General features: G+C 38.8%; 1 protein-coding gene across 2 annotated transcripts in view; it reads right to left on the minus strand.

Moving 5' to 3' along the window:
- Positions 1-4,826: 4,826 nt before the first annotated feature.
- The window catches only part of MSR1 (macrophage scavenger receptor 1), a 90,092-nt gene continuing 80,825 nt past the window's right edge, over positions 4,827-14,093 (minus strand). For both annotated transcript variants that reach the window (XM_049865202.1, XM_049865203.1), the window contains one exon: positions 4,827-8,727. In XM_049865202.1, the coding sequence (XP_049721159.1) occupies positions 8,594-8,727 (134 nt within the window). In that variant the 3' untranslated portion in view covers positions 4,827-8,593. The remainder of the gene's footprint in view (positions 8,728-14,093) is intronic.

Consider the following 14,093-nt stretch of genomic DNA (forward strand, 5'->3'; position numbering starts at 1 on the left):
CTTCAGTAAATTCAATTAAGATGATTCACACAGCCTATTTCCTCCTAACGATCTGAGCAAATCAAAAGTTCTGGCAACCCAGTAAATTTTCTATTTTAAGTTACAGAGCCCGGTCACATTTTTAATCCTGCTAATGCTATTATAGAATGACATGAAGGGCATCATACATGAAGAAAGCAAAAGGTCACTAAAAAGACAGGAAAAAAATAAAAGACCAAAATGGATGCCATGGTGTTTTCAGTTGCCTCGTGTGTGTGCAAAAGCTGGACAAAAAATAAGATGGAAGAAGAATTGACACCTTTGAATTAATGGTGTTGGTGAAGAATACTGATACACCATGGACTGCCAGAAGAATGAACAACTGTGTCTTAGAAGAAGTACAGCTAGAATGTTCCTTAGAAGTAGGATGGCGAGACTATGTCTCACACGTTAGCAGGAGGGACCACTCCCTGGAGAAGGATATCATGCTTGGTAAAGTAGAGGATCTGAGAAAAAGAGAAGGACCCTCAAAGAAATGGATTGACACCATGGCTACAACAATGGGCTCAAGCACAACAATGGTCATGAGGGTGGCGTAGGACCAGGCAGTGTTTTGTTCTGTGGCTCATAGGGTCACTAGCAGTTGCAACCAACTCGATGGCACCTAACAAAAACAACAACATTTGGTCCTTACTATGGCACTCTGAGTTGGGGGGGTCACACATAATCATTGCCATTTTATGTGCCAAGAAGCTGAGGAGTGGAGGTTAAGTGACACCCCAAGGAACAGGCAGCAAGCAAGAGACAGAGCCAGTACAGAAATAGGGGTCTTCTGTTTCCAGCACAGTACAGTGACCACATCATATGGCTTCCTAATAAATGCCAGTCAGCCTTTTCCTGAATCGATGCGTGCCTTTTCTTGTTCATGGAGAAGGCGCTTGCAAATAGTAATGAACTGTTTTAGTTTTTCATCTCTACGAGAATAGTATAACCTACAGAAAGAGAAAAATGGACATATTTGTGCTATCTAAGTTATCTAAGTGTGATTTAAAAAGCCCAGGTGGAGTAACGGTAAAGCACTTGGCTGTTAACTAAAAGGCTGACAGTTTTAACCCACCTCGCACCTCAGCAGGAGAAAGACCTGAGGAAGCCTTAAGGATCTTTTCCTGTAACGATCGTTGTTGTGTGCTGTCGAGTCATTTCCACAGGGAGCAGACCACCAGGTCTTTTCTCCCAAGGAGCTGCTGTGTGGGTCCCACCTGCCCTCCTTTTGGTTAGCAGCTGAGTGCTTAGCCATTTCGCCAGCAGAGGTACTTCTGTAAAGATTACAGACAAGAGGACCCTATGAGGTGATTCTACTGGGTCACATGGGGTGGATATAAGTAAAAAATTGATTCAGGGGCATCAAACAACAACCCTGTGTTTTAATTTCTCTCAATATTAATGGTTAAATTATAATGATTAATAGTCTCATTTTATTTAAAAAAAAATGTATAACAAGTGGTGTTCTACCGTAGGGGATACTTGTTCTGTCTTCTCTATGTGAGTGCAGTTCAGGTTAATGGGTAGAGACCTCCTCCAAATATAATCTAAGTACACAGCCATTGATAGGACATTTGATATGATAAATGTGTTCCCCTTAAATTTCTTTTTTTTTTGGTGGGGGGATCAGTATCTTTTTTTTTTATTGTACTTTAGATGAAGGTTTACAGAGCAAATAAGTTTCTCATTCAAGAATTACTACGTGTATTATTTTGTGACATTGGTTAAAAACAACAAAAACCAAACCCAGTGCCGTCGAGTCGATTCCGACTCATAGCAACCCTATAGGACAGAGTGGAACTGCCCCACAGAGTTTCTGAGGAGTGCCTGGTGGATTCGAACTGCCGACCCTTTGGTTAGCACAATGCCACCCTTAAATTTCTTGTTTCACTTATATCCTGTGATATGAAATAAGACTCTATTTTAAGTCAGAAGCCAACTTTGGCATTTGAAAATTAAGATAAAAGTAATTGTCTAACATTACCTTAGTCCCAAGGACCATTTCTTTCCATTAGTTTTTTACCTCATTACTTCAGTATAGGGTGTTTAAAAATATCACATACCAACTTACCTTCTAATTCAAAATTTTTGGTGGATAATGAAGACATGATTAGGGAATTTGCTATCCCTTGGAGATCTTTTTTTTTTTCTTCCTTTTAATCGACCTTCCCAGGTTATCACTGCCCCCATCCAATCACTGTACAGCTGATGTAGACGCATGACATGTTCATTCTCTGGGAGCTACCCAGCCTTGACTTTTCTAACAACCCTTATTCACAATAATAGCTGTTTTCACTTGGTTCTACCATTGAACCTTTAGAGTGGGGCAATTTTGTGCAATTTTATCAAAGAAAAGAGCAGTTTATGTCATTAATTTTATCAGTATTTTTAAGGAAATGATGTAAGTAAGCATAGAGAATCAAAAATACTTATGTCAAAAAAGCGAAGTATTTTATCATGAGTTTGATTGAACATTCTTGGCTCTAGGGAGGTTACTGATGAAAGATTTACAAATGTATTTCAGCCATTTTTTTCCCTCTTTCTCACCTAAATTACTATATGCATGTAACTCTAAAGTTTTTCATTCTTGGAAGCCCTAATATCTCTAAGGGTCACATTCAATTCTAGAGTCACTAAAAATAATATAGTCACTTTCCATTTTTTACTCTATGTGTTTGACATTTTGATAGAAAAAGAACTGTGTTGCAGTGATTTGAACCTATATGTGAGCCTTTTAAAATCTTGGTCCGTGTGTTTCAGTCTCAGCATAGTTTTGCCTTCAGAAAGCTCAGTTCAGCAGCCAAAGTAATTTTTTTTTACTTACATGTTTCAGAAACTCGAAGGAAATCTAAATATCGAGCCCACAGCTGCAATTATCAAATGCCATATGTTCTCCTGTCCATTTTCCTGCCTAAAAATCCCCAAATCCATAGCTACTCTTGCCTTGTTCCCTGCTCTTATGGTTTTCTTTCTTCTCTTTAACCTTCTTCCTGTTCCATTTATTTGTTTAGTTTACAGGAAAAAAACACCCCCAAAACAAAACAAACAAACAAAAAATCATAGTCTTTTCTCTTTGGCTGGCTGTAGTGGTTAGGGTTTAATCAGAGAAGCAAACATAAATGATGTAAAAACCAGCTGCCATGGAGTTGACTGTGACTCCTGGCAACCCCTTATGTATCAGAGTAGAACCACTCCATGGGGTTTTCAGTGGCTGATTTTTTTTGGAGGTAGATGGCCAGCTTTTCTTCTGAGGTACCTCCTGGTGTACCCAAACCTCCAAACCTTTTGGTTAATAGCCAAATTCTTTAACTATTCACATGACATAAAACTAAAAAACTGAACCCAATGCTGTTAAGTCGATTCTGACTCATATCAACCCTATAGAACTGCCCCCATAGGCTTTCCAAGGCTGTAATCCTTATGGAATCAGACTGCCACATCTTTCTCCAGAGAAGTGGCTGGTGGGTTTGAACCACCAACCAGTTGCTTAGTGGCCAAGCACTTAACCACTGTGCCACCAGGGCTCTCCAAGGACTCTATAAATGATATAAGGGATTTGTTAAAGAGATTAGACCTTGTGTGATTGTAGATTTAGGTTTCTGGTTAAGTAGTTTATGTAAGTCTGTTGTTGTGTCTGGTGTTGGAACTGAAATCATTGGGGTCCACAGTTTAGAAGGGAAGAAAACCATCAATTGGGGGAGAACAAGGACAAATTGCCACACATGAAGATGAGCTGAACCTGTGTTATGTCTTACTCCCCCAAGTGTCCAACTTGGATGGTGAAGGCGGCCTGAAGGACAAGTTGGTAAATTTATCAAGGAGCTAAACATGCACCTAGCCTGGTAAAGACAGCCTGAAGGAGGCTCCAGAGGGAACTTCAGAGCCACAAGGCCTGCTGTCCCATGTGAACTGTGTGAGCCAGCAGTTTAGAAACAATGAGGGTAAGCTGCTTCAATGCCCAGCTGCACTGACTTTCTGATCGTAACAAAAACATGACAGTTGCTAAACTCTCCTCTTCCAAATTCCAGGCAAATTGTCTTCAGTGGCCCTTAATAAACCAGGACAAAGTAGGGCAGAGCATACTGGAATATATAGTTCCAGCTCAGCTCAAGCTGATGCAATATAAATCCACCACAGTAATATAGAAGATGGGGACGATCTGCCTAGGTAATATAGGGATTTTTGTTATGGTTAGGTTTTGGTAGATTGGAGGAGGAGGAAAGTTGGGTAGCACCACTACAAACAATAATTTTTGTCAGTTATCACTTATTTGATTTGACTTTTTGCCTTAACATCATTTTTTTTTTTCTATAGCATTCCCGTGAAGTAGATACAGTCAAGGATTTTTTTATGTATTCCACCCCTTCCCCATATGTTAAGTCTTATAGTATCTAACCTATGGGAATATACTGAAGAAATGAAATACACACAGAAGACCATTTGTTCACCAATACCCTGTATGTTTACGGGGAAATCAAGGCACTATTGCTTAGTGAAAAAAGAATGACTTGAGAATAAGGAAAATTGGTTTTACTTCCTGGTGGCGCAGTGGTTAAGAGCTTGGCTGCTAACAAAAAGGTCAGCAGTTCAAATCCACCAACTGCTCTTTGAAAACACTACGGGGCAGTTCTACTCTGTCCTGTAGCATTACTAATGAGCTGAAATTGATCGCAATGGGTCTAATAATTGGGTAGTCTTGAGTAAATAATCTAATTTATCTGTGCTTCAATTACCCTATCTGAAAAAAGGACATTGGTCTACATCATTTCTAATTTTTTATTTTTCAAATGAAAAAAATAACATGATTGTATGAATAATATCTGTTTATTGTCAGCAATCCAGAGCTCTTAGCCCAATTTCCTTTTCCAGAGTCTAGCAGACTTTCTCCTGGTGAAAACACTGCTACCAGGCTCACTGATGTTCTTAGCAAAACTATGGTCTTGAGGAGGTGTTCTCTGTGGCTCCTGCTGTTGCCTTTTCTTTCTACTGGCCTTTGCTCAGGGGCCCTTCAACTCCCAGAATGCATTGCACCCCTGCCAGCTCTCTCCTGCCCCAGGGTCTTGCCTACTTGCTTTCTGGATGCTTTAGTCTTCTTTATTGGGTGAGGTACACCCTCAAACTGCCTCAAAAAACAACACTTAAGAAATAGAAGAACTCCTTATTTTTTAGCTTTTTGATAGTCAAAACCTGTGCTTCCAGCTAGAGGGCGTACACTGATGGTGGGAGGGAGTATCTTCCTTCTGGCTTTCTTGCAGCTTGATTTACCCTATTTTATGTCAAAAACTCATATTAAAATTTCTTTTTAGTTTTATTAAAATTTTTAACATACAGAAAAATAATCTATAGACACTCCAAGGCAAACAGATCTTAAGGCTTTGCCGTATTTGCTTCTGACATATTGATATTTATAGTCATAATTTATATTTGTGTATGTATTTACAGATACATCTATGGCTCTCCCTGCCCATTTATCTCCTTCCCTACCTCCCCCAAGGTAATCACTTTGCTGAAATTATTGTATTGTTTAAGTACACAATTTTGTATATTTACTGCATATATCCATAAACAATATTGTCTTTAGTATTTATTAACATAAATATAATACTGTATTATCACTTTACAATTAGCTTTAGTCTCTGAATATTTTATGAGATTATGTATGAAGATTCCATTTATTCATTATAAGTTTTATATAGCATTCTGTAGTAAAAATGAAACAAAGTTTATTTATCTGTTTACCACTGAGGGAGGATTAGGTTATCATCACTTTTTGTAATGACAAATAGTATGGAGGTGGACGTTCTGGGACATGGTGCCTTCTGGCGTGGGGGATTTTTTAATGTAGACTACAGATAGTGTATTTTCTGGGTTATGGATTAGACACATCATCAACGTTACCAATGATGCTAGTTTACCAGACAGTGGAATTCAACACGGAGAATTAATTGCCAGCTCAAGGTGAAGCCAGTGTTTGCATCAGTCAGCCTAGATTCAGGGTCCATCCCCTTAAAGTTACAGGTCAAAGAAGATATCCCTTGTCCAACGAAGAGAAGAATGTAACGTGATCCAGATGCATTTTTATTTTTTTTATTTCCAATAGTTCCAAGTTCCAGAGCACAGCTTTGCCTCTTCAAGTGCGAGAGCAGTGAGTCTGGTACTTGTTGACTATTTGTGGAGTGAGACTTCAGGTTACTGAAAAAAATAAAAATACTTAGACCCACACTGTGGCTTATCTTCACTGAAGAACAGTAGAGGGCTTCCACGGTAACACTATTTTGTAATCATGTGCTCCTATTAGAAGGCCATGGGAAACTTGAAGATTATGTTCTTCTCAGGGCTGAGATTAGGCTTAGTTGGGCTTTAATAGCAAACTGTTGGTCTTTCTGTGCACACCTAGACAGCTGGGTGCCAGGGTACAGTCCTTGGGTGCCAGCGTGGCCTTTCATACCCCAGGATACGGGCTTGAGGATGGGTGATTACTGCTAAGAAATTGTCTTGGCGTGCTCACTGTCTATTTCCCTTTACAGCTGAAGACGCCTCTCTCCCTGATTGTGAATGTTGATGGACTTCACAGAAGACTCCAGAGAGGTAGTTAAAATTTCTTTTTCTTCTGCACTCGAGACATTTGCATTATCTTAATTAGAATGGAGTAATTATAGTTATTTATAATTTAAACACCATGCCTTAGAATTGTGACAAGCTAATAGTTCAACTCAATTTAAAATGCATAACAAACTGAGCTGCATGTTGACAGATGGCATTTTGGAACCCCCAGTTATCTGGGCACACACAGTTTGAGTATGTTGTCCAGTAGCAAGGATCGGTCTGTGCTTCTTCTCACATGTCCTCCTTTCAACTGACTTTATGGTTTGGTAAAATAGCTGCTAGAACATTGTTGCCAGCACCTCTGAGCCATTAATTGAAGAAGGTTCTTGCCTTTTACTGGTCAAGGGTGAACAGGTGAGGCACAGAGGCTTGCAAGCAGAGACGAGGAGGGCCTAGGCAACGCTTACCCAGCATTTCCCCAAACAAAGAACTTGCAGGGGTTTTTAAAGGTTTTTGCGTGGGAAAGGATTTACATTTATTCATGTGCATAGGCGGGGTTTTCCAGGAGGTGGCCCATCTGGGCAGGGATTTGTTAACTACAGCTTTCTAAGATGGCTTTAAGACGGCTCTTGTCCTGGAGGCTTCTGGGATTTGTAGCAGAACTTATTATGGGGTGTTGCACCTGTGTAGTCTCTCCTGTGGCACTGGTTCAATTCCTGTGGCAGGTACTTGCATCAGGCAGAAGTCATCTGTCAGTCACCTTGCGGATGTCTGCGCATGCTCCAGGGACCATGTCCTAGTCATCTAGTGTGACCATAATAGAAATACCACAAGTGGATGGCTTTAATAAAGAGAAATTAATTTTCTCACAGTCTAGTAGGTTACCAGTCCAAATTCAGGGTGTTGGTTCTAGGGGAAAGCTTTCTTTCTCTGTCTGCTCTGGAGGAAGGTCCATGTCCTCAATCTGCCCTTGGTGGAGGAGCTTCTCAGGCACAGAGACCCCATGTCCAAAGGATGCACTCTGCTCCTGGTGCTGCTTTCTTGGTGGTATGAGGTCCCCAACTCTGTGCTTGCTTCTCTTTCCTTTTGTCTCTTGGGAGATAAAAGGTGGTGCAGGCCACACCCCAGGGAAATTCCTTTTACCTTGGATCAGGGAGTGGCCTGAGTGAGGGTGGTGTTACAATCCCATTCTAATCCTCTCAACATAAAATTACAATCACAAAATGGGGGACAACCATACAATACTGGGAATCATGGCCTAGCCAAGTTGACACATATTTTTTGGGAGACACAATTCAATTCAGGACAGACCAGATCTGGTCGGTCCTTCTGAAAAACATCTTATAAGGGAGTACATTGTTTGTTCCTTCCCTATAGCAGATTCCAGGATGGGGGTTTTGCATTAGCCAAGCACATAGTATTGTAAATAAGTTGCAAGTTGCAGGTGTTGCAGGGCTGCTTGCCTAGGAGCTCAGTCCCAAAAAAGCTCCCTGGCCCATCATGGCCAAAACATATCATTAGTAATATTGCTACCTAACAGTTATTGCACGTTTAGAGATCTGAGTAGATGATTAAGATTCTTCTTTTGAAACTGTATGGATCAGAGATTTTGCAAACATAGCCCAATAGGCATCTTCCCAGCCCTCTTATTATTTAGAATGCAATTAAAATAAACTAAATAGATTTCAAAGAAGACCAAAATTGTAATCTTGTGGTGAAGATAAGTTGTTGTCAATGACTGCTGTTTCCATTACCATTGGCATTCGTGACCCAGAAGACTTCAGCTTAAATAGACACATAACAATATCAGAAAATTCCATTTAAAAACCTATTTATAGAGAAGTTAAAAATTGGTCCAGTATAAATATATGGTATGAAGGTGTTCAATATGTATATATACAGTGATTTTAAAGATTTTTTTGGATAATACTCTAAATCTCATTAAACTGATTTTAACAGAGCAAAGTAATAAAAATAACTCCGCAACAGTAATGATTTCCATAATTGTGGATGAAAATATGATACATTATGAAGTGCAGGTGACCCCAGCATCTTCATTGTGTGAGCAGGTTCTCGCGCCCCACTCTTTGATTTTACAATCTTCGATAGATGACTCTCTCCCAAAACAAAATATGTCATTCAGCCAAATTGGGCCAGTACCTGGAACAACCAGATATAACTGTATTAGTAATATAGTTTAGTGTTTAGCTGTTAGTGTGACCAACTATTAATTCATCCATTAATTTAACAAAATGTATTAATAATTATCTATGTGCAAGTTCAGTGCTATTAGGATTCAACACTTAATCCCCTGGCCCAGAAAACTTCCCACTCTGCCAAAGTGTAAATGACTAAAGCGCAAAGTAGTAAGAGGTATAACAGAGGTACCTACGTAGTCCTACAGAAGCCCAGATTAAAGAGGCATTGATTTTATCTCAGGAGTGAATAGATTAGTTTTTTTTTTTTAACTCTAAAAAGAAGGAAGGGAATAAGCTTTAATAGTAATCCATAGATATATAATGATGTAATAAATTAAGTGGACCTGTACGTCAAGGAGTCTTGGGGCATATCTGCAACGTGAACTATTCTGGAGGGGTGCGGGAGCTTGATAATGGCGTACACCTTTCTTTGTTAGCTGTCAGTGCGTTTCAGTTTATGGGTGATTGGTGTACCAAATATGCTATCTATTTTTGATTATATTCATACAAGCAGCAAGAGACTTAAAAACTGCGCTGTAAGGAAATTTATGGATCGAGATTATTACTAATGATGCAAGCACAAGCAAACAAGAAAGTGGCAGAGCTAATGCTTAACCTCCTTGTAGACACTCTTCTGCAGACACGTTACACAGTGGCTGTGGGCAGCGGGCTACCTAGGAGACATTTCGCTAACTAAACCATCTGACTTAATACCCACTTCCCAGATAAGGACACCATTTTATCAAGGAGTAAGAAAACAACTGCTTTTTGAAAGAAAGCCACTCTTTAAAAGGGTAATTTTAAAAACTGAATGCTTCAAAATGTTTGTTTGTTTGTTTGTTTCTGGTATTCTCTGAAGGTTTTGTAAGTGTATCACCTATGAAAGCTCTCGTCCGTTTTACAGTTAAGAAATTTGGGAGCAGAACCTTTGCAAAACTTCCTAGTGAATGGTTTCCATGGGTTTGGTTAAATATCTAAAAATACGAACCTCCTGGTGAATTTTCAAGACTCTCCTATCCATCAAGACTGATGAACAATTAGCAGCTACCTTTCAACAGATACATTTGCTAAACTGGTGGATGGTATTAGCAAGTAATAGTGTAGGCACAATCAATAGTGCGTTTCTTCTATTGGGGTTAATGTTACCTTAAAGAGTGCTCTTTCAGTCACAACAGCTATATAAAACGTATTTAGAAATTACTTCAACTTAGAACCAGATTTTTGTGTAGCTATAAAACAAAGTGTTAAATGAGGAGTTTTTTTTTAAAAGAGGCATATTCAATGATGTTATTCTCACTAATGTTTAAAGTATTCTGTGAGCACAATAAATGCTATATAATAAAAATTAAAATGCACACGTTTAATATTTAAAGCAATATGCATATATAACATACAAATAAATAAATAAGCGGATGTGGGGGATTTTGTAAGGAACAACGTACATGAACTTTGAATTAACCTTACAACACACTAGTTTTCCATGCATACCACGTATACGATGAACCGCACTTACGACTTTCCATTTTTTTTGTACAACTTATCGTAACATGTACTACATACAACATTGCAGAGTGCAATTTGCTGATGTCATCATATCTGTTAGTTTATATGTAATGTTTCCAACCCCAAAGACGAATATTTGATTCATAAAGATTCTGATAATAAAAGGCAATAATAATGAAAACTGAAAAAACAGGAGGTATTCGGCTAATGTCAGAACCGACTTATGACGGAGTTGTCTGAAGGGAACCCCCTTATAAGTTGGGGGCCACCTGTAATGGGGGCAGCATGAAAATGCCTGATGCGTTGGGACCAACAATCTCCTAGCATCTGAAACCTAAAGTTTATTAATGGGGGGAGGAGTGTTCATTGGGGAGGCTGTATAGAAAGCTGGGGCCATGTTGTAAAGATTGTTGAATTTTACATTGTGAGTCATCAAATGAAATGCTATCCTCAGATCTACATTTTGGAATTATGTATCTGGCAAAAGTGTGGAAGTTGGATTAAAGAAGGGAGAATCTATAAACCAGAAAGCCAGTTTATAGGATGTCTTTACAGACATTTTGGAAACCCTGGTGACGTAGTGGTTAAGTGCTATGGTGGCGAACCAAAGGGTCGGCAGTTCAAATCTGCCAGGTGCTCCTTGGAAACTCTATAGGGCAGTTCTACTCTGTCCTATAGGGCCACTATAGGGTCACTATGAGTCAGAATCTACTCGAGGGCACCGGGTTTGGTTTTTTGGTTTTATACAGACATTTTCAGGTCCCTAAGTGGTGCAATGAGTCGCAGTCCACTCCACGGCAGTGGGTTTGGTTTGGGGTTTTAAATAGTGCAAACTCCTTGCACTTGACTACTAACCTAAAGGTTGGCAGTTCATACCCACCCAGCGGCACTGCAGAAGGAAGGCCTGGTGATCTGCTCCTGTAAAGATTATAGCCAAGAAAACCCAACGGGACAGTTGTACTCTGTCACATGGGGTTGCCATGAGCCAGAATCAACTCAGATGCAAAGTGTTTGTTGTTTTTGTTTTTTATAGACATTTTCTTTGAAGGATCACATATTTGTTTATTCTTAGAATTAGAGAGGAAAGTTTGGTTTCCACATATAAATTGGAGTATTCACTTAATTTGGGGATGATTTAGGTCAGAACACACGTGCCTTCACTAGAAAGATCCAAATACGAAGCAAAATTGTATTTTGATCTGTAATTTCATGGTGATTATGAAAGTTGTCTTTTTTCATTGGTCATTATAGTAATTAAATCTCTAGAATTCAAACAATATTTTTATTAGAAGGGCAAAGGTTTTACGTACCAAAGCTGTATTAGTAATAAAGAAAATGTAAGCCCACTCTTTGGAAAATTAGCTAGGTAGCTAGAAATACTCAAAGTACTTTTTATCTATTATCTCATTGAATCATCAAATCATCTTAAAACAGTAAGCATAATATCGTGCCATTTTCTAGTTCAGGAAACTGAAAATCAGAAAGACGAAGTAACTTTGCCGAAGCTCACACAGCTATTGTATGTCGGGCCAGTGCTCTGCCTGGTGGTCTGCCCAGGGCAGTGCCTTTAATCAATCGTTTACTTCAATACTTGGCACTATTAGCTTGAGTCATTCAACACATCTTTTCTGAGTACCTACATGAGTGAACAAAACAGAATTCCAGTTTCTTGAGCTGACTTCCTAGTGAGGGCTTACGTTCTGGGCAGAGGAAGCAAGCGTGGCCCCATACGTAATCAGTGGCAGAGTTGATACCTGGAGCTAGAACCCAATTCGTTTTGGTGCACTTCCTGCCGAATGTGATACATTGGGCCATTCGGTAGTTCTGGTCTGTGTTATGTGGTAAAGATTCAGACACAATGAACATGTTTTGAGTGCCTATGCATAAGACAGGTGTCCCTGGGTAGTACAAACAGTTAGCACACTTGGCTGCTAACTGAAAGGTTGGAGGTTCAAGTCCCTACAGAGGAGCCTCAGAAGAAAGGCTGACAATCTATTTCCGAAAAACCAACCATTGAAAACCCTGTGGAGCACAGTTCTACTATGAAACACACGGGGTCGCCAAGAATCAGAATCGACTTAATGGCAACGAAAAAAAAAATGCATAAGGCAGTATGCTAGGTTTTTTCACATATGATTCATTAAACTTATTTCTTATAATAGCCCTTTTGAAATAATGGCAGTTATATCTACTTCACAGGTAAATTAGCCAAGCCTCAGAAAAGAAGTAAGATTTACTCAAAATAACAGAGAGAATAGGGCCAAACAACAGAACATGATGGCATTTAAACCTTTAGGACATTTGTTGGCTACGTATAAGCCCAAAGAGAATTATAGAAATAATTTCCAAAGATTTGTTGTTTTATTTTTGTAATAATCAGGACTATTGAGGCTAAGGGAAAAATTTATTTGATATGTATTTCCCATCTCGTTTGAAAATGTTTTCTGCATTAAAAAATTAATGCAAAGGTAACATAAAATTCATAAAATTTTATTCTCATGTAAACCTTAAAGATTAAAAAACAAATTTGTTTTCATTTCTTTAGGTAATAACTGTTACTCAAGGATTTTTGTTCTTGCTGTACCCCTTTTTCTGTTTTTAACCTCCGAGCTAACTTTTCTATTCAAAGAAAACTTAGGAAAATTATTGTGTATTTTAGATGTTTTAATTCTGTAATCCAGTCTGTCTATATCTGTCTATCTGTCTGTCTGCCTATGTGTCTACATATCTATGGCTTCCTTTATAACTTGAGGGCTGTAGGAAGGCTAAATTGTTCATTTTTGTGTTTTCAAAAATAGGCAACCATAAAGTTGTTTTCCACGACTTCGAAAGCATCATGAACTTGGTTTGTGATGCTTGAGAGTATACTTGACAGAGGATACCATTTCCTCTTCTTAAAAAAAAAAAAACATTGATGTTTCTTTGGGGGTTTGAGTATTATTAACCTGACCTTCGCTACCCCACCACTGTTATGAAGAAAAGTAATCAGATTTTATACCTTAGCCAGATATAAAGCGATGAAATTAGCTGCTGAATGCATAAGCGGGGAACAAAAATCACTACAGCTTAGAAGTGTTTGAACATATTTTGATAATATCCAGCCGTGGCTGTGCGGCACGGATTGGAAGCACTGTTAAGACTTCTGTTACAAAGTACTGTTTCAACACCTTCTCCTTTATGAAAAACTTTGTATTTTCCATCCCGATGCAACATGGCATGATAGTCAGAATTGAGAAGAATGGGTAATGAAGACTACAGTTCTGATTGCTAGTTCTGTCATTCTGAAGGAGTCTTCCTCCGTTTTATTACGTGCAGACAAATGGATCTGGGCTAAAATCGCTTTGAGGTTTCATCTACCTTTAAAATTCTATAATTCTAAGGCCCTGAAGAAGTAGCTTCTTCAGATATGAAGTTCTTCAGGATGAAGAACCTAAGAAGGATGTTCTGTCTATGGAAAGGCCCAAGGAGTGAGGGGCCAGGTTGAGGCATGGATTTGGACCCCTCACTTAATAACTCTGCAAATTTGGGCACCTTTTATGACCTCTGTCAGCCTTCCTTCCTTTATCTGTGAAAAACTGGGGTGATAATATCTATTTATCAGGGGCACTGTGAGCATTAAATGAGATCATGTAGTAAGCACACGATAAACAATGTTATTACATACTTATATTGTCTTTGTTACTATAAGTAGGAAAACACATATACTTTGAATTCTATAGGCTGTATAGTAGTTTTCACAATACCCAACATCCAAACATTTACATTTTAAAACTTTCAGTGGTCAGGGGACAATTTGTAATAAATTGAGTTCCGATCTCTTGATAT

This window comes from Elephas maximus, chromosome 22 (genome assembly GCF_024166365.1).
Source record: "Elephas maximus indicus isolate mEleMax1 chromosome 22, mEleMax1 primary haplotype, whole genome shotgun sequence".
Lineage (NCBI taxonomy): Eukaryota > Metazoa > Chordata > Mammalia > Proboscidea > Elephantidae > Elephas > Elephas maximus.